This window comes from Aythya ferina, assembly GCF_964211825.1.
Source record: "Aythya ferina genome assembly, chromosome: 3".
In the NCBI taxonomy this organism is placed as follows: domain Eukaryota; kingdom Metazoa; phylum Chordata; class Aves; order Anseriformes; family Anatidae; genus Aythya; species Aythya ferina.
In genome coordinates, this window is record NC_140298.1 from 100,125,841 (window position 1) to 100,147,341 (window position 21,501).

At 35.5% G+C, this 21,501-nt stretch overlaps 1 protein-coding gene across 1 annotated transcript in view; it reads left to right on the forward strand.

Annotated features, from left to right (window-relative positions):
• The window catches only part of TPO (thyroid peroxidase), a gene marked incomplete at both ends in the record, with an annotated part of 42,536 nt that overhangs the window by 9,942 nt on the left and 11,093 nt on the right, over positions 1–21,501 (forward strand). Inside the window, 4 exons of the mRNA XM_084512179.1 lie at positions 724–856; positions 5,665–5,794; positions 8,505–8,711; positions 14,096–14,611. Of these exons, the coding sequence (XP_084368305.1) occupies positions 724–856; positions 5,665–5,794; positions 8,505–8,711; positions 14,096–14,611 (986 nt within the window). The remainder of the gene's footprint in view (positions 1–723; positions 857–5,664; positions 5,795–8,504; positions 8,712–14,095; positions 14,612–21,501) is intronic.

Sequence of the window (21,501 nt, forward strand, 5' to 3'; positions counted from 1 at the left end):
GTGAAAGTTGCAGTCAGTTGGAAATGCAAGATTTCTGAGTTTGGGAAGGATATTGTTCCTCTTACATTTGCACCTCTACTTCCAGCCTGACATACCTATGTTTACATACATGTGAGCTAGAGAGAGGGTGCCAGCTCTCTGGAGCTCACAGGATAATGTGAATTTGCCCCTTGTCACTTGGATACCTGTCTGTGATCCCATTACTAAGATATGAACAATATGCAGCCTGTTTTTCTCTAACCTTCAAATGCTGCTTAACAATTTTATGCCTCTCCCACTCCACACTTAGCTACATAGTCAGTTGGTCTTGCTTCAAATTTTTGCAGTTTTCCAGTCCCATGTTTTTGCTCATTAGTATATATATTCATTCCTGAATGACATTTTTTACACCTTTTTTATAAACAGAGGGACTGGCCAAATGATGTGACCACAGTACGGGGAAAGAAGGAAGCAGAGAGGAGAAAATTAAAGGAGAAAAAGGAGCAGGTCAATCTCAGGTCTCAGCTATGGTTGGACCCTTGCTCTCTACTCATGAGATGATAAAACTAGCTCTTTGCTTTCATCCCATAAGCCCCTAAGACTACTTTCTGCAGTACATATCACTAAGTGCTTTCTCCTAGAAAGAAGAAAGAGTGCTGTAACTGTATCTGTCAATAATGTCTTTTCTACTGCAACAGTCATATAGCAACAGAGCAAATTGCTTGTTTGGGTTCTTCCTTACAGATCGTTTATCAGCTGATCTGCTTACCATGATTGCTAACATTTCTGGATGTCTGCCTTATATGTTGCCACCAAAATGTCCAAACAATTGCTTAGCTAATAAATATCGTCTCATCACTGGTGCCTGCAATAACAGGTATGTATTATAAGAATTGTGCCATGAAAAATCCTTCTTTCTTTCTTTTCTTCTTTAAACTCAATGATTGACATTTACTTTTTTTTTTTTTTTTTTTTTTTTGCCTATAAATGTTGAGAGTGTGACCTCAATCATGTAACTTTGGCATCAATGTCCCTCTAAATGAGGTGCCCTGAAAGCTCCTAGGGGAAGAGCCACTTCATCTAAACTTTGGTACACTATTTTTTGCAGACAGGCTCTTCCTTTGAAGACTTCCAAGATTATGTAAGGAACTTTACATTTATGGTAGACCTATTTAGTAGATGCTTTTTTCTACACCAATTAATCTGACTGAATTCCAATCCAGCTTTAATTTTTCATTAAATTGGATAGAATAGTATAGAATGGGAAAAGTATTTCTTCACATTGAGCAATAAGAAAATCAAGAAGATTCTAATTTTTGCATTTTTTTCATAACCTTAATACTTAGCAAACACACATCTGAGAATTCTGGGTGATATTTTTAGTTTCATATATTTATATAAATAAGTTCTGAATTACTATTATTTATTACTTTTACCTACTTGTATCCAAATATAAGTGGATTGTTTATTGCAAAACCCAACCTAACAGATGCAACTATATTTTCAGAATCCTCAAATGCAATGAGGATGCAAAATAGAGAGTAAGAGTCCTTTCAAGTATAAGAGTAAATGGTATTTATACTTAGCTTCTGGATACATAGGGATAGGGTCACAAGCTGAAAGGCAGGCTGCAATGTTACAAGGCTATAGAGCTGTAGATGGAAGGCCATTAGTAGATTAAGGCAGTCTGTAATGTGGTGAATGAAGAGTGGTAAAATTCTGTGGTTTTGTTATTCAATCAAACTGTCTTCTTAATAGATTAGTCAGTTTTCCTATATTAGAAGTCATTTGTATGAAATGTGCATGATAAGCTCTTTGTTGAAAGGACACAACCTGGTATGCATTGATGTTATAAATCTATGTGGATATCCATAAATTCGTTCAGGCACCCAGGCACTTGCAGAGTTGCTTGGAATCTGAACTAACAACTAATATTATTATTTGCACTGACAACTTCATCAGACCTTGAAAATGTTGGCCAAGCAGCTGAATTTAGACACATGGCTGAAGCTTTTAATTTGCTGGCACAGCTGCTATAGTCTTTCTCCATCTCTGGAGGGAAAGACACTATGATGTGAGTAAGGTAAAAAATCTTTTTCTCTTTGGTGACTCTAGTAATAATACCTGGATATGTATAGAGGTTTCTAAAATTGGCCGGAGTAACTGTGATCCACTGAGTCTGGTTAGTCTAGTCTAGTGCTGTGATTGCCTAAAGGATAAGGCATAGAAATAATATAAATTGGATAGAAAATAATAGGGATAAGTAAGGATAGAAAATAATATAAATTGGCTCAAGGGAGAGGGGATGTCAGGGAAGATACCATCATCAGGAAAGATACCACCATGAAGATACCATCCTGACTTCTGGATCGGTCAACAGGCTGAGCTTCTCTTTCCCCTCCTATTGGGATGACTTTGGGTGAGTTTTAAGCACTTGAATAATCTCTAGAGTCTGTGCCTTTTAATGTTTTAGTAGCCAGGCTGTACACCTGAGTATTTCATGCATTCTAGCTTGCTTTTGCAGACAGTAAATTATCGCCAGCGATCCAAAGAACCTGTGTACCTGTTGCTGTAATAAATTGCACTTAATTGCATTGATTCTAGCCACAGTAATTCTCATTTAGCATGACTAGAGTAAGGGCATGTTAAGCTGTTGGAGAATCCGTGATCGTGATGGTTCAGTACTCTGAATCCGACCAGACCCATAAGGGTTAACTGGCTACACCCCTTTAATGCGACCCCATGTTTTATGCTTGTAACAAACCAGTTTTCAAAGCTATCACTTACATTTGGTGGTATTTTAGTCTCCTTGCTATAAATGTCTGTAAAAAGTTCAAGGTAACAAAAAGCCAAAAACTATGACTTTGAAACCATTGGGCCAGATCTTATCTTAGTCTAAAGCTTGAGTCTCTTGAAATACCTCAAGCTTTACTGAAATATATCTGCTGGAAAGGTCCATTATACTACAATGTAATCAACATACTCTATAATGTAAGCCAGCTTCAAAGACTTCAAACATTAAACAAAGTAGTAGTCTGTATTTCTTGGGAAAACAAGCAAACAAACAAACAAACAAATAATCAAACTGAAAATTTAAAGCTGTATTAGTGATTTTAGTCACCCAGCAGGAATGTGCAGCTGTGCTTCTTCAGGTCTGTTAATCTTGCATTTCATGGCTTACATTTAAAAACAAAATTCAACGTGGAATTAATTGTTTACATATAAGAAAAATCTAGTAAATATATTTTAAAGTGAGCATGGAATTTCTTTACAGATGTTTTGCTTAATCAGTTTGCATATCTGGGACAAATCAGCTCAATTGCAATATACTTATTCTTCAGTACCAAGATTACTTTATTTTAGTGCGAAATTCCTGGAACAAAGGAATAAGAGAATAGCATAAACATAGCCTTCTATTAAGAATATCAACAGGACATCAAACATGCCCAGATGCATCATTATGCACATTCACTTGCACATCTTCTATGTGTCTGAAGACATGCATATGAATAATAAGCAAAATAAATTTACAATATTTTTATTGAACAAAGGTACACTCTTTTTACTCAAAGGTACAGCTTTTGTTTGTTTATTTGTTCATTTTTATGACTAACTGGCATTGATCTTTGTGGGTTTTAATGTTTAGTGCAATGAAAGGGGTTCAAAGGTAAAGAAATTACAGATACTAAAGAAAGAGCATCTCACAGTGTAATTAAAGTCACCTAATCTTAGATTTCTGAGGTCTATGTCTACTATGAGGTTGCATCTTTGGTTGTTCTTGATAGTGAGAGATAGGACAGGATGACGGGATGGCACATAGGAGTTATTTTTTTGGTTTGATGGGCAGGAGTTTTGATGACTGGATTACGTTTTTATGACTAACATTTGGGCATCTAGGAGGAATTTTATCTGTAAGTTTTCTATTTTACTGTTGTGACATTAACTATTTGTATGCAATTCTAGTATTTAACAAGTCAATGAAAAGTCCCATTTCCCATAAACAGAATGTATCATAATCAAATCTGACTTCTGTATAAAGTTGTATGGTACCGAATTCTCATTATTTCATCTGCCCTACATAAAAACTTTTTAACTCATGCAAGATTCCTAGACATTATCATGTCTAATATAATAATAAAAAAGGCATCGGAGAGGGGTTTCACTGAACTAGCATTCCAGTGAGCTGCTAAAATATAAAAGCAATCAGGAGAAAAATCACTAGTTAAACAGTTAAATTAACATTTCATTATTTTTAATTGAGTAAAATAGCACTACACTCTGTGCAGTATTTTATGTAATTTCCATAAAGACAAATCAACCGTAACTAATTTGAATGCTTTATTGAAACATACTTAAACCTTCAAGTGTGAATTATTGTAGATAATTAAGTGTATTACTGTACCATATAACTTGGCAAATTGAATCATTTCAGTATGCTAGAGATCGATGAAGTATTAATAAAATAATTGTTCCCTCTTTAGCATCCCAATAGACATATAAATGTATGTTTTAATACCCTGTATTTCTGTATTTCTATTAACTGTCAGAGAATATTTTTAGTTCTGTGTAGCTCACTTTATGATTTTGATCAAATGGGTGTATTTCTCAAATAGTATTATTTCTTATTAATATCTCTATATATTTAGCAATTATAAAATCTATTGAACAGCCCATGTAAAACAAATGGACAGACAGACAGACAAACAAACAAAAGCCATAAAATATTCTTTTCTTAGGGGAAATGCAATAGTTCATGATAGACTGAAAATTAATTGGGTTAAGCCCAGCACTTACTGACTAAACTCATTAATAAAAAGGACCAGGAATAATTTCCTGGCCCCCAAACCAGAGATTACCCAACTGTTGTCTATATGTACTCTTTTACTCTTAGACTCTTGTCTAAACCATTTTACTTCCCTACCCTCTTCCAAACAGGCTGGCTACAGGATACCAAAATGCCCTGCCCTAATCCCAAGGTGCACCCAGCCAGGTGCCATTTGCAGAAATGCTAATTGATGTGTGCCATAAACACAGTGTGGTTAGTGTTAACATATCAATGCATGAGCTTCTGTGTAGGCCTTCCAAAAGCTGTAGCCAAGCTGTTAATACAGATGCAACTGTATTATGGGAGCACTGCCATTGAATTCAGCAATTTCATTCCCCTTTCCTGCATACTGTCTCCTTACGTTTTGTTAAATGACAAAATGTTTTGTTACCTCTGTATGACTAGTATCCATTTTTCTTTTGAACTTTTACCTTTACTGTAGGGTTTCTTTCTATTCTAAATCTGGATTTCTTATTGCTCTAAACAAACATCTTTTAAAAAAATGCCAGAAAAAGCTCTTAAGAGTATATCTGACCTCATAGGTAATGTGATTTCATTATCAGGAGATCATAGCATGAGCAAGTATTTCAAAGATATCAAAAGGTAACCAACATCAACTAGAAACATAAGTCAGACAGACTTATGTTAAGTTAAATTGAGTTAAATTGTTGTTGGCATACACGAAGACTAATAGTTGATGCTTTTCCAAAGACCATTATACAAATATCTTACTACAAGGAAATGTTGACCTGTGTTGATAATTATTTTATATTCGTTATTATACAGTGATTAAAGTTCTTTTCAAGTGTTTTGTTGATTGGTTGGTTGGGTTTTTCTCTTCTTCTTTTTTCTTTTTCCAGGGAACATCCTAGATGGGGAGCATCCAACACAGCCTTGGCTAGATGGCTCCCACCAGCCTATGAAGACGGACTCAGCCAACCTCGAGGATGGGATCCCAAAGTTCGATACAATGGAGTCCAGCTACCCCTGGTTAGAAAGCACACCGTTAGATTATGTGAAATACTGGCTATAACTATATCTGCCACCAAAGACATCCATTTCCATCAGTAACAGGAAAAAAATAATAATAAACTGGACCATAGTGGAGAACAGGCAGGGCTTACACCAGTCACAAGACAGCAGGTGGGGATTTCTAAGCCTAGACGAAAGGAGGCCTAGGATGGACCTAGTCACAGACTCCCTGTGCTGAAGAGGCTGAAGTTACCATCTCCACAAGGATATACATTGACAGGGCAAGAGACAACAGTTACAAGTTGCTCCATAAAAGAAAAAAAAATTATTCTGACAATGATTAAATGTCTCAGTAGGCTGCCTAGACTACTGCTGGAGTATCCCCCATGTGAAATGCCCAAGACCTGGATTGATGGGACTCTGAATAACTTAGTCCCTTCTTGTAACAGAAGGTTGCACCATGCAGTCTCCAGAATTTCCTTCCAACCTAGATTTATTTTTTATTATTTTTTTCTTCTTCTCTTTATTCAGGGAAGGAGGACCACAGCAAAGACAAGGGTGGGTGTTAGCTAAATAAATATAAAGCACATACAATATCTGCAACATACATTATGTGTGTATGAATGTATACCACCATTGCCTCCTAGGTTAGGATACCTTAGCTGGAAAGAATCATAGAATCATAGGGACCCATGAGGATCATTTTGTCCAACTCCTGATACCACACAGGTCTACCCAAAAATTCAGACCATATGACTAAAAGCATATTCCAACACTTAAACTCCTACAGGCTTGGTGACGTGACTACATCCCTGAGGAGCCTGTTCCAGTGCGTGACAACCCTCGTGGTGAAGAACCTTTTTCTGATACCAGCTTGAACCCACCCTGTCACAGCTTGACTCCATTCCCCTGGGTCCTAAAGTATTACTATCAAACCAGAATTTCATTTTTTTAGAAACCCCAAGTTACTGACTTCAGAGGACATTGCAATATTTATGAATTTTAGCAGCCTATATACTTATAAAATAACAGGATTGCTTTAGAGGAAATTTTGAACAAAAAATATTTGCATGGAGGACTGGGTAAAAAATTCCCCAGTGCAGTGTGCAATGATTTGAACTGGATTTACTATTTCTGGTTTGTTATCATTGCTTTGAAACATGACTTTTAATGCACTCAAATTCTTGTTATTTTAACCACTGTATGTTTAATAAGGATAAGAAAGAGAATTTAGTGTTAATGTCACCTGCAACTCACGTTATTAATTAAATAACATTGTCTCTAAGCTGCATAATTTAGTGCTTGAAGATGAAAATCTGACATTTGCACAAGTAAATTTCCAGTAGATCGTACAAGCTGCCTATATTTAGATTCATTAGAGTACATTCTTGTGAAGTCAAACACACTAAACCAAAACTTGCATGATTGCACAAAATCTGGTCAAATCTGATCACCAGCAAGCTTCTCTGCCTTAATTTGAAGATAGGATAGAACTAGTGCCACAGATGTTTTTCCTGAAATTATTTGCACAATTTCATCTTTTTGTACTTTTAACTATCTACACATATCCTTTAAAAAGCAACAAGAAAATAATGCGGAGGTAAAAGATAAGTGTGAGGGTCATTATAAAGTGATATTCAAACATAGCATAGCTGAGGAAGTTAACAGTGGTGAGAAAATCTTACAGTAAGAAAAAAAAGTTTGTGTTTTGTGACCACCAAAGCTATTCAAATAATGATATTGAATCATAATTAGAAATATAAGTCCTTACTTATATTTCTGATGAATGCCATGTATCTCCAATCTTGGCAGTTTCAATATAAATCCTGATGTTTCTAAGAAGTCCCATGTTGCTTCTTGTCCTCACCAATTATGTTTAACCTGTCTTATGCATTCATCATATAGGCCTCATATTTATTACAGATTCTGTGACTCTTTATGTACTGCCCTTTCTTGGGGTTTGTCTCCTAAGTGATGGAACATTTTGCAGCATGAGGGAGAAATCTGTGGATAATAACAGTATCCTAATCATCACAAACTGCTGATTTTGCTCAAATGGCTTCAACTGAGGACCAGTGTAGGCTGAATGTGTGATGTAGATGTCTCCATGTTCCCTCTCAAAGAATCTATGCAGTTTTCACAGAAGTGCCGCAGAAATATATTGCTGCTTCTCCCTGCCTGGAAAAATGAAACAGAACTTCTTGCAACCATGCCTGTCTCCTGGGCTGTATAAGCTGCTCCATTTACTCATGGAGCAGCCCAGTGCCCCTGTGTATCCACAGTATCTGAGGTTGCCCAGCAAAGTCCATTTGTTAAAGGAAAACAGAATAAATAGAAAGAAAACTTTTAAGCTGTCTAAAAGAAACATGCAGTTTTCAAAACTATCTGGAAAGGAACAGATCAAAAATACACTGCCACTGTTCATTTTGCAATATATAGAAAAATTCAGCTGAAACATCTTGAATCTGCTTGTGGCAGAGTTATTTCAGCTCCTGAACAGAAGTAACAGCCTGTCATACGTTGGATTTTGTTGTTTTTTATCTCTCTCTCTTTTTTTTTTTTTTCCTTTAAGCAAGCTATTAAAAGTACTAAAGTACTCTAGGGAGTACTGGTGGGGGTGGGGTGGATAGCTTTTATCACTGCTCCTCCAGCTTTATAGTGTTTTATCATTTTATAAGAAATAAATAAATCCTACGTAGCACTCAAGGTAATTTATTTCTTTTCCCAGGTTCGTGAGGTGACAAGAAAAATTATTCACGCATCTAATGAGGCTGTTACTGAAGACAACTTATATTCCAATATCATTATGGTGTGGGGACAGTACATAGACCACGACATTGCATTCACACCACAGAGCACGAGCAGAACCGCCTTTCTAACTGGAATGGAGTGCCAGATGACATGTGAAAAACAAAATCCATGTTTTCCAATAAAGGTAAGATTTTAAATGAATTTCTTCAAGAAAAATTCCGGACTCTAAACAGGTAAGTAATATAAAATACATTAGAGATATGCATACACTAAAGTAATTGCAGGGGAAATGGATAGATCATCAATAATACAGCATATGCTGATAGAAATATTGAAACCCAGTGTAATTATTAAATGAAACAGGTAAATATTTAAATTGTTTTACAGAAATAACAAACTACAACTACGGTATTTAGTACAAGTATCATAGTTTTCTACCTCTCAACTTTATGATGCAAAGAAACCTTATTAGTCTCCCCCCAGTGTTATTTTTCTCACACTTCAAGGTTTCAAATTCCACTGAGGAAAATAGGGAAGTAGTCATAAATAATTCTGTTTTTAAATTGCCAGCCAGATAAACTGAAAGGAACTTACCTTTACTCACTAAAAGCAAAGATATTTCCAGCAGCTAATGCAAACTTTTGAAGAGAGCTACCTTTTCAATGTATGTATAAAATGATCTTCAGGGAGTTGCTGAAACTTACATATATCACGTTTGCTTTGGGTAGATGGAAAATATGAATTCAAAGCTTGTTAGAGGGTTAGAAGGAAATTGGTATAAATATAAAATCCTATGTTCTTGCCTGATTAATTTGGAAACAGACGTTCTGCCACTCAAAAAATCAAGTAGCAAAGTCAAATCACCTTTTTTGTTTGTGTTTCTCAGAGAGCAGACTGTCCATCTCCTCATGCTGTAGGAGATCCCCATGCCCATCGCAGCCCTTGGACTGATGCCCCAGTTTCTGTCCAGAGCAACCTAAATTACTTTCCTTATTGCTGAAGTTTGGTTACTGACCAGCTTGTCTATGCACTGAAGTTTGTGTAGGGTATAAGTTCCATCAGAACAGAAAACTCTTATTCCCTACCAAATTGATAACTAACTGAGAAGTATAACATAGTTTCCCTTTCCCTTAAGTGTATCATTTCACTTCCATTACACATAAAGAAAAATATTCTGCTTGCTGTAATGGGAACTGAATCAGTTCCTGTGTTGAAAGGTGGCTCATCTTCCACTCAGCAAGATAATCTAAAATTCAGGTAGGCTAAGTAAAATAACTGCCTGGAATTTTACCACAGACGGGTAAATGTTTTCTCTCTTATCCAGCAGATTTGGATTTTTGAAAGTTGGCAGTCATAGCTTGAGAGAGTTCAGAAAGAGCACAGAGATCTTAAAGAATCACATTCTCAGGACACATCTGAAGTATCCAATATATGAATGACTGGTTTTTAATAGTTCATTAATGTGACCAGAGGAACTACTTCGTGAACATTGAAACAAAATGCTAATAATATAACTAGAACTATATCCCCCTAGAACTGATTTTCTCCTGTAATCTTCACTAAAGCTAAAATCCATCTGATAAATATTTGGAAATCAGCCATGGTTACTTTCATGGAATCATAGAATGGTTTGGTTGGAAGGGACCTTAAAAATCAACTAATCCCAACCCCTCTGCCATTGGCTGGGACACCTCCCACTAGACCAGGTCACTCAAAGCCCCATCTAGCCTGGCCTTGAACACTTCCAGGGATGGGGCATCCCTTTCATACATTTAATATTTTCATATAAGTCATCCCTTTCATACATTTAATGCTTTCATACAGTCATCCTCTATATGAAGAAACTGCATCTGGTTTCCAAAGTCAGTAAAACTGATAGCATATAGTCCATCCATGCAAACAGAAAAGATGCCATTTGCACTCTCGCTGTGTTCCTAGAAAGTGGCAGTCAAGGGAAAATTCATCCATAAGGAGAGGACAAAAGTACTTCTCTGGGCACTCTGAGCCATAAGGCCTCTCTGGGTGTTTCACCAAATAAAACCAGCTCCTGCCTGCACATGTTAGGGAAGCTGTCTAGAAAATATTTTGAGTCAATGCAATTTAATGACAGTTTGGAAGTTGCAGTAGAACATATTAAGAATGTGTAGGTAACAGGAAAGTTTACAATTTTCTGTTCTGGCCATTTTCATAGTAAAAGCTATACAGAGACACCCAGTAATTCTCACACCAAAGCTATAGCTTCTGGTAGAGCCTGAACATCTATTTTTGGTATCTCTTTGGAATCCCATAGTATGAAGAAAATGAAAAAAAAAAAAAAAAAAAAGTTTTTATGTGTTTTTCAGCAGCCTGACACATGGAACTGAGATGCTGAGATAACCTGTCATTCCACAGATGATTATTTCAGATTGAGGCTGAGATAATCATGAGGCATTAGAAAGACTTATTGTCTTTATTCAGTATTAATTACATTGCTGACATTAAGATAGACATAGCACATACACATAGTCAGACTCAATCCTGAAATGCTTTCATTCAGTTAGTTCAACTACAGAAGAGGTGGAAAAGAAAAAGAAACACGGAAAAGTGAGGAGATTTGCAAAAGGTGATGTGTAACAGTACAGGTTCCTGTCTCAGCTACAAATGGATTAGTCTGTGCACTCAACAGCCAGCAAAGTGAGCACCTGCCTTTTTCCTGTATTTCAGAGGTAAAAACTCACTGTCAGATGGGGACCCTGACTCTTCTCTAAGCTTCATGTCCCAAAATACACGTTTATGTCTTCCTTGCTGGCATACTTACATAAAACATAAGCTAGTTTTTTGTTTTGTTTTGAGTACTGCAAAAATCCTATTAAAAGGATGACATTTGCCAAAGGAAAAAGAAAAAATATTTAAAAAGATTTTTCTTTAAATGCAATAATGGTTTAGACATCATGGTACCCTGAAACAGTTAGTGATTCCTACACATCAAAAAAAAAAAAAATCACTCCAGGCAGATTTAAACATACAAAACAGTTAGCAATTAATCAGTTTAAATCAACATGTAGCTGTAGCAGGAAAACTATTGTGGCCAGAGAGGGATTTTTTTTTTTTTTTCTGACTTTTCCCCCTCTAAAACTATACAGACAAAGAAAAAAATCAATATGAATATTCTTTATCAGTTTTGGAGAAAAATGTAATTCTGTTCCTATTTCAGCAGAAAGTTTTTATTTTTCTCAGATTATTTTTGATGTCATTTGAATAATAACATACAGAATCTGTCATTTGCACATTCAGCTGCTGGCTGCACGTTGCTTACCCCACGAAAAGGGAAAGTACTACATTATGCAGTTCTGCCAGTCCCTTAATGTTCATTACTGCTGCTTTTCTCCACTGGGGCACAGAACAATTTGAATTGAAATTACAGAGGCAGTTAACCAAAGATTAATCAGTATGAGCTTCACTCACTGTTGATATGTTTTGTTGTGAACCTCACTGCTTAACAACTTAAAGGTGGCTCATACATTTTTCCCAGTGATACCTGAATTCTTCCAGGCTTTCCTGATAAACAGAAGAAGGAGGCACTCAGACACATACAACATTGCAGCTGCCAAGTTCATGTATTTGTAGTGTGAGACAAGCTTCTTGTTTATATTATCAGCTGAAGAGAAAAAAAAAATTGCAAGGGACTTAATCATAGAGAGAAATATTAAGTGGAAAACCCAAGGAAGTAAAATTACTGATTTTCACTGATCAGTGAAAGAAAGAAAAAGAAATTATGTATTTCCTTCAGAAATAGCCTACTTTAATTTGTTAAAACCTAACCAGTGGAAAAATATTCATAGAAGTTCTTTACCAAACAAAACTTGAAAAACAAATGAAACCCTTTCTTAAACGTTCTGTTGATATCAATCCCTACTGGCTCAAGTTCTCAGTAATAAGAAAAAATTACTTGGCATAATAAGTAAGGTAATAAAGTTGTTAAACAAAGCTCATTAATTCCATTTGAAAGTTGCCCTGTTACTTTTATCACTGTTAAGGAACTGTTTGAAACTTCTGGTTCAGAACTGGTCCCTTCATTGTTAAAAGTACAAAGAATAAATTATATCATTTTATATAGCTTTTGAAATATTCACTGTCACGTGCCAAAGAGTTTTTTCAAAAATGAACAGCAAGCAAAATAGAAAGAAAAAATATTAGCTCAGGGGTCTGCACAAAATATTTTTTATTAGTCAAATATTTGAAGACTTATTTGTTTCGAGCTATTTAAGCAGCTGTTCTAAGTGTTATCTGTACCTATTTCATATTAGCCTGTTGATAGGAAAACACTAGTTTTATACTTGATGAAACTCAGACTTCATTTTTTAATAATTTTAACTGATGTTAATCTTTTTTTTTGAAACTCATGGAACTGACTCACAGCTATGGCTCATTGTGTTGCTGCACAATGAACTGTTGTTAAAATTTGGAAATAAAGCTCTTTTCTGAAAAACAAAGTTTATAAAGCCAAATATGCATTAGATAATGAAGATAGATTTCAGTCATTTTGAAACCTGATGATTTTTGGTATAGTGTTCTTTGAAATAGAATTGCTAGCCTGAGCTTTTCTCTTAGATATCCTACCATGCACATAAAACCTTTCTTGCATTTCCTCTTTCTCCTCCCTCCAACATCTCTGCTCCCCTCCCTACAGCTGTTAGGGCTGTACATACCACTTTAAGTACTCTCCAGTAGCAAAACTTCCAGCTTTCTGATTTAGGCTGTATTCTACCCTTGTGTATTATGTGTACCTCAAGATCCCATTAGACAATTCTCACATGTCTTTCCCATGCCCTTTACCTGCATTTGGAATAGTTGACTGAATGACAGGTTGGTTAAAACCTCTGATTAGCAGACAAATACTGGATCACCATTTGACCTCAGTTTCTTGGTTGTCTGTGGATCAAAGGGCTGGGAAGAGTTTCACTTCAGAAGGACTATAAAAAGCAGTCTTTGCTTTTTATAAGGACAATCAGAATTGCAAGACACTTGCAAGACAGCTTTACCTGTAAAATAATGTGGGGGAATGCTTGTGGAGGACCAACAGAGTGAATAGTTATATATGTATTTTTCAATTAGGAAACCAAATTAAAATAGTATAGAAACAATGCTTTTACGGCATGCTGCTGCAGACTGACACTCTTCATTATATTTTTATGTACACATGTAAACCTGCAGTTTCATTTGGAGTTCAGTACAACATAATTTGACCAGATGTTCACATCTCCACTGTGATACATTTTGTGAGGAATTTTAATTGTGAAGACAGGAAAATTCAGGCATAGAAAAAGGGTTACCTCAGTAACCTGATCTTATGCTAAAGGTTTTCATTTTATTATTTTTTTCTGTCTTGTCTTAAAAATAATTGATATATATTTTCACTTCAATCTGAGAGGTAAGAAAATGATCTCTGTGAGTTTAGAGAATGTCACTCCAGTAGATGAGATCTGGAGGACAGATGAAAATGGAGATGGGACAGAAATATTTACACAAAACTTTAAACATCCACAGCTATGTTGCCTATAGCTCAGGAAATACTTTTTTGTTACACAGGTAACTGCCAATGACACATTATCCACAGGGATGGATTGCCTGCCCTTCTACCGCTCATCTCCTGCATGCAGCACTGGTGATCATAGTATTCTTTTTGGAAATCTGTCGGCCCCAAATCCAAGACAACAGATAAATGGTTTAACATCTTTCCTTGATGCTTCTACTGTCTATGGCAGCACCCCCGCTGTTGAAAACAAGCTGAGGAATTTAACAAGTGAAGAAGGTCTTCTTAGAATAAACAGTAAATATTATGACAACAATCGGGAATACCTACCCTATACAGACCAGGTCCCGTCACCATGTGCACAGGACTCAAATGCAAGTGAAGATGAAAGGGTTGAGTGTTTTATGGCTGGGGACAGCCGATCAAGTGAGGTGACATCTCTGGCAGCCATGCACACACTGTGGCTAAGAGAGCACAACCGCCTGGCCCGGGCCCTCAAAGCTATCAACAGACACTGGAGTGCTGAGATGGTCTACCAAGAAGCACGGAAAATTGTTGGAGCTCTCCATCAGGTGGGATGTTAGTTGCTTAACAACATGTTGCAGTGTTGGTTGCAGTGTAGAGCAGAACCAGTCACAGAAGTTCAGATATGTTTCTGAGTGGCTTAGGAGATCATATGAGCTTTTCTGTGCCAACTCTTTCTGTGCTTCCACTTTGGCATGTTTAAAGTTCACTCTGTTCTCCACTTTCCTGAATGCAATGTCTTCCTCCTTGGTTTGTTCATATCCCAGATCTGAGTGCTCTGATTTTAATGGCAATTTCTACTCTGCTTCATCTTTCTGCAGATTTCTCCTGTGTCTATTTTGTCTGTTGAAGTCTATTCCTTTTCAGATGCATTTCTTTGCAATTTTGGTGTTTTTAGGTTGGTTTGTTTGTTTGTTTGGTTGGTTGGTTTGGTTTTGTTCCTTTGGTTGGTAAAGGAATCAATAGCTCTTTAGCTATGTTTCTCCATTTGCATAGTGCCTAAAATATTTATTTTCTTATAATAATTATATAAAGAAGTAACTTCCCTGTGTAAAAAATGCTTGTGAATTCCTTAATGCTGTATTAATATATAAAATTCAAGGTCTAATCTAGATCTCTATAGGATATATTTGTATAGGAGGCAGGAGAAATTAACATGCAAAAAGTACATAAAAGACCATAAGAATGTTTATATTACACCTGTGAATAAGAAAATCTATTCCTACTCAGCATTTTCTCTCTTTCTCTTTCTCTTTCTCTTTCTCTTTCTCTTTCTCTTTCTCTTTCTCTTTCTCTTTCTCTTTCTCTTTCTCTTTCTCTTTCTCTTTCTCTTTCTCTTTCTCTTTCTCTTTCTCTTTCTCTTTCTCTTTCTCTTCCTCTTCCTCTTCCTCTTCCTCTTCCTCTTCCTCTTCCTCTTCCTCTTTCTCTGTCTTTCTCCTTCTCCTTCTCCTTCTCCTTCTCCTTCTCCTTCTCCTTCTCCTTCTCCTTCTCCTTCTCCTTCTCCTTCTCCTTCTCCTTCTCCTTCTCCTTCTCCTTCTCCTTCTCCTTCTCCTTCTCCTTCTCCTTCTCCTTCTCTTTCTCTTCTATTATTTTTTTTAATTTTATTTTATTTTCCTCACAGTCACAGTTCATGTGCTCATTGTGGACAGCTTCTGCTCCTGCAAATACAGCATAAACTGCAGTGATCAAGCACGGTTCAGTCAGAGGAGCAAACTGATCAGACAACGCTTCATGCTCAAACAGCCTCTTTTACTTCCAAAGTTCACACCAATCCCTCCTTTTCACCACCTTTATCCCCATTGCTGAATACACCAGTGTTTCACACATTCCAACAGTCACCAGTGTTTTACACATTCCAACAATGCAATTTTTTAATATTGCATGCATGCCAAGTTTTACACAGTCCCCTCTTCTCCTTGCATCCCACCATGAGTCCTACCTCCTGTTAGCCTTATTTCAAATATAATCCTGTTAGCACTCATTTAGCTTGCCCAACATTCAGGTGACAGTTTCTTTCATTGTCTCATCTTGATGGGTTTATCCTCGAGTTTGGGGTATGGCCACTCTCTTTGGTTGCCTTAGAGAACAGCCAGTCCCTCAAGCTCCTTTTTGATAGTTTGGGTACTCAGGTTACTCCACCTGGCATTGCTCCTCTGATCTTCACCAGGACTTTTGCCTTTATTCATCATTAATGTTATATCCGGACCAGAATAAATTGGAAGCTAGATGAATTTCATATGCTTTCTGACTATTAGAAAGAGGTTATTTGATGTCAAAAAATGACAGTTTTGAAGTTAAATTGGGGAAGAGGTAGGAAAATATCACTATTACAATAAAACACATATCCTTTCTTCTGTCAGAAGTTTTAGTTAAGAGAATATGCATAATACTTCCTGTAAGAAACCACCTTCCTTCTCTGGTGTGTTGTTATTTGCACTTAAAGCCAGATAATTTCAGAAAAATAACATTAATTTAATTTAGTCAGTCCTTTTGAAAAAATTGACATTCTTTATATATATATATATATATATAAAATTTATTTTAACTATGTCAGCTCCTTTGCTGTACATGTGCTCTTTGCTTAAAATAATTGCACTTAGTCAAAATGGTTGTTAGTATTTGTTAGAAGAAAAGTGGAAATCCAAAAGCAGACTTCTGTGTGTTCAAGTACTTCTGATCTATGTCCAGTAGCATTATGGCCTGAAAGAAAATACTTTGTGCAAGGCAATATGCTCCATAAATCTGGGCTACTCGTTATCTCTACCAGTATCACAGTCTAATGAGATTTGCTTATGGCTCATTAGAATTGTGATTCAGTTATATCTGGCTAGTTCAGAGATATTCATTTAAGAGAGATAATTGGAGTATCTCTGTTAATGTGGTATGCTAACCAGCACAGTAATGACAGCTCTAGCTGAAGTTACCTTGAAATCTCCACTCAGCTATTTCAGTTGCTACACATTTCTCAAATTCTCTCTTTTTGGAATGAATAATTTCAAACATAATTTTTGCCTGCTGCTATGTAATTATAGGGAATTGAACAAAAAGCCTTCCTTTTCTTTCTAGAATAAGGAAATAAAAAAAAATAATATATATAGAGAGAGAGACCATGCTTTTCCTCCTAGATGCTTTCTGACAGCATAAATAACTCTAGTGGCAAGCATTTAATAGTAGAAACCTGACAAAGTTACGAAATATAACAATTGCCTGTTATTGTCATGGACAAAACTGACTTTTTGTTTGCACTGTTGGCATGTTTCATTGGTAAGTAGTAGTTTATATAAGCCATAACAGTGGTTAATTCCATTCTTGTATTTTATGTGAAAGACACACACTTAACTCTACACTATACTGCAATATGCTATAGTAAAATATATATACCTTGGTTTATACAGTGTTTTGTGAAAAGAAAGAAAGAAACAAACAAAATACATTTTTTTTTATTGTAATCTGCTTAAAAAAATGAAACCAGCTCCTTGTTTCAGTTATTCTTATTTTGACCTGAGACAACAGAAAGAGCAGAATTAGGACACAGAATCACAAAATGGTTAATGTTAGAAGAACTCCTTTAAAGCTATTTGAGGGAAAATAGTTTACATTTGTTTTTCCTTTAAACAAAACATTTAGACAAAATAGGAAAAAACATTCAGCTATGGAACTGCTAGTCTTTACATTGCTGTTCCATATATATGTGGTTTGCAAGTTGAAACTGCATGCATGTGCTGTTTTTGTTCTGATGTGCTGTTTGGATTGTGAATGCCAAATGAAGTGGCACTAGTCAAAGAGTGATGCAAGAGTTTCACAGATCAGTTTGATTCAAATTCTCTTTAATTTATCATGGTTTCAGAGAAGAATCTCTGAAATAATGGTGTTACTGCCAGTTAATCCCACCTGTAGCTGACAGTTGCATTTAGTTTTCAGTTTGTAGGTTTTTTTTTTCTCTTCCTTCTATATCTTCTTGTGTTCTCGAAGTATCTTACATCCTTACTTCTCTGCCTTATACTTATGGGTGGGTTGAAAATTGGTCTCTTAAGTAGCTGACATTAACTGAAGTGAAATTATAGGGTTCAACATGGCTAACGTGGATGAAACTTGTTTGTGAAACTGGATCATTAAATAACTCCTCTCAGAGCTTAAACTTAAACTATGAAATGATAGATAAAAAAGAGATAAATAACAAATATTATAAAAGAATGTTTCATTCTAACATAACTCATGGCTATAAAGAGTATAGTTCAGACTATTGACTGAGCCATTATAATGTGTTAATTATTTATTGGGAGTTGAACTTTCATACAATCAATCTTTATAAAAGTGTTTAGGGCTTCAATATCAGCTGTAAATCCTTTAATATTTACTATGGGAATTTCAAACAGCTGTATGTAGTACTTTAAGAGATTAAACACAATCAATATATTTGCCTGTTCTCTGTTTTAGGAAAGAAAGTCTGCTGAACCTAATGAGGAAGTAATATGAATTTCTATATCTCTTGCACCTAATTTGAGATTGCTTTTAACATGAACAAAAAAAAAAAGATCTCAAAAATAGTATGAAATTACATAACTTATTTTCTATTAACTAATGTATGGATGAATTCCACTGGAGGTGGCCCATCCTGGAAGCAAATCCAGTCAGGATGCTTGCTGAGTTCATAAGGACATTTCAGAATCCCTGTTGCAATTCCACCTTCTGAATGAGAATGATGTTGCCTTTCACATAAAGCCTGTTTGACTTTGCATAGCATTTGTATTTGCAGGTCAAGATTTAGTTATTTTCTATACACAGTGTATAGATTCATCATGCTATGATGAATCCATACAAGGCCTCTTCTGACAGTGTTATTATTTAGATTCTCTCTGGATAATTACCAGATGTTTGATTGTATTGGTAGGAAATCAGAATTTTATTTTCTCTGACATGACTAAGTTAATAACATTTAAATACTGTTTATGCTTCTGTTACTATCTGGTCATACAGGCTATTAAAGTCATTTAAATACAGAGCACATGGCTTCTATTTAAGACAGTGCTCATTTTTCATCATTTTTTACTAAATTATACCTTTGAAACAATGACTGTCTTGAGACAGTAGAAATATTGACATTATTGATTAAAGTTAACTTTATGAGGTTTCTATGGAATTCTGAGTTGATTCTATGAGGTGCTAAATGTCTCTTAAGAGGAACTAGGATTACCACTAATCCACTAATGTCATAAATGTCACAAAGAGCTGAGATCACACCCAAAGTTAACTTATTCTTTATAAATAGACTCAAAAGAAGTAACAAATGGCAGCATGGTTCATTGTAGTTGCTTGTACTTTTTTTGTATAGAACTACCTCTTTCTGGTTCTGATTTACTGACATATTTTTAGACGAGAATGTTACTTCTTTTCCACAGAAGAATCTCACCTGTGGAAGAAAAACTGTATTGAAGGAAGGTATTATGCTTATTTATGCCAAATGTGAAAGGGAAAAAACCTTTCAAATAATTCTTTCATAGCAGGGAGTGCATGCAAAATAATTTTAAGAAAAATAATTTTGCTGTTTCTGAGCTGTTTACACCTTCTTTAAAACTTGTATATGTGTCAGTTCGAACCTGTAGTGAGCCTCTCCTTGTTTTCATGCAGACAAATTTAGGTAAAGTATGTTCAGAGTCTACATGAAGGATGCTACATGCTACTTTGGATATGGTTCTGTCACATTCCAGATTCTTTCTGTCAGTATCATTTTTCTGCTTTATCACCTTAGTTTGTATTGTCTGAAGATCTACTTGATGGAGCTTTTTTTTAAACATCATGTTTCCATCAAATATATGTCTCTCCTAGCTCAAGGCAGGTATATGACTCCTTTTTACCTTTAGCCTTTTAGTTTTCATGTCTAGAAACAACAATCCCTCTTTCCCTGTCAAGGAAACATAAAATTCAGATCTTGCCTCTGGAGCAAATGAAAAATCTGAATTGCCCTTTTGTTTGGGCAATCTGGCCTTTATGGGTTGCTTAGCTTCAGATTTCATTTACAATGAGCCAAAAAAATGAGTCATATCAGGATGTTTGTGTCCAGGGCTGATCTAGAACTATTTAAGGTCTCTGCATGTCTGTTAAGATGATGGCAAAAAATACTTATATTCTTTTCTACCTATTCTTTTGAACTTGTGGGTACAGGTGCCTCGTTCATGCTTCTAAGTCACACTTAACCCCAAGTCAAGATGAATGAGACTTGGAAAACCTGTATTTCTGCCCTTTGTAGTAATGAAACAATATGTCATTATCTTGCCTATAAAAAACTAACTAAATCTAAAATTAGAAGGAATTGTTGCTTTGTAAAACCTTTGGGAATGTAGGAAAAGGTTAACTTCTCCAATGACAACGTGAGTATTAATTTCCAACAATTATTTAATTTTAATTTTAAGCTGTATTAAAGGACCAGCAAAGGGAATTCTAACTTATTCTTTCAAATAGTGTGTTTGCTTCATGACCTAACTTAATATATCTGAAAACATAAAGATTTTGTGAGCTCTGCCTTATGTGAAAAGTGTGTGAATTCTGAAGGGTCTTGTTTGTCTCTGTGTCATGTTTAAAATAAAGATACAAGTTTCTCATACAGTCATTTTGTGACATCTAGCTTTTCAGTATTCACTATACCAAACTCAAAGTACATTTACTCAAAGTATATTTTACTGCACAGTGTATTGAATCTATAATGTGTTTTGTTGAATTCACTATGCTTCATATTCATCCTGTTATGCTTTATTGAGTGCAGTGTAATCTTTAGTCTATAATACTTTCATTTTATTTGGTACATTAGATCTTTTTCCACTTTTTTTTTTTTTTTCTCAGTATTACCTATATGATTTTTTTGTCATGCGACTAATACTATCATATTGCAAAACATTTGTCAGAAAGTGTTTATCACCATTTTCATTTTTGAAGTGTGTTTTTTAGGAGTCTATAAATTGGCCTAAGTTTAGTATAAAACGTCTGCCAAGGGATTCTTGGCATCAGTATTTTAAAGTTTGGATATTTAAAATATTCAGTAAAGAGGATTTGTGTCACATATATATGTCTGAAAATAGAATCTGTTCCTATCAACAACCGTTCATGAATGTTTTTATAGTAATCCATGCTTTCCTTTCTCTTTTTAAGGGCATTGTAATTTATGCTATCACAATCCAGGTTTAGGAGCAGAGCTCCTAAGGGCTGGATTTACCCCCTTTGGACTGGAAGTGAGCAATATTGGTACTCTCTGCTGAGGATGGTTTGTCTAGCTTTTTAGGTAGGAGGTTAAAGGAACCTCATTAGTGTACTCAACCCTACTACTGGTTCTCTTCAGTCATTTTTCTACTGACTACAACAAGTACATTATTATTTACCAACTCACTTGTTCATCATGCTAAATGCTTGGGAATAGATGAGTGATGAAAAAGGCATTCTATACATA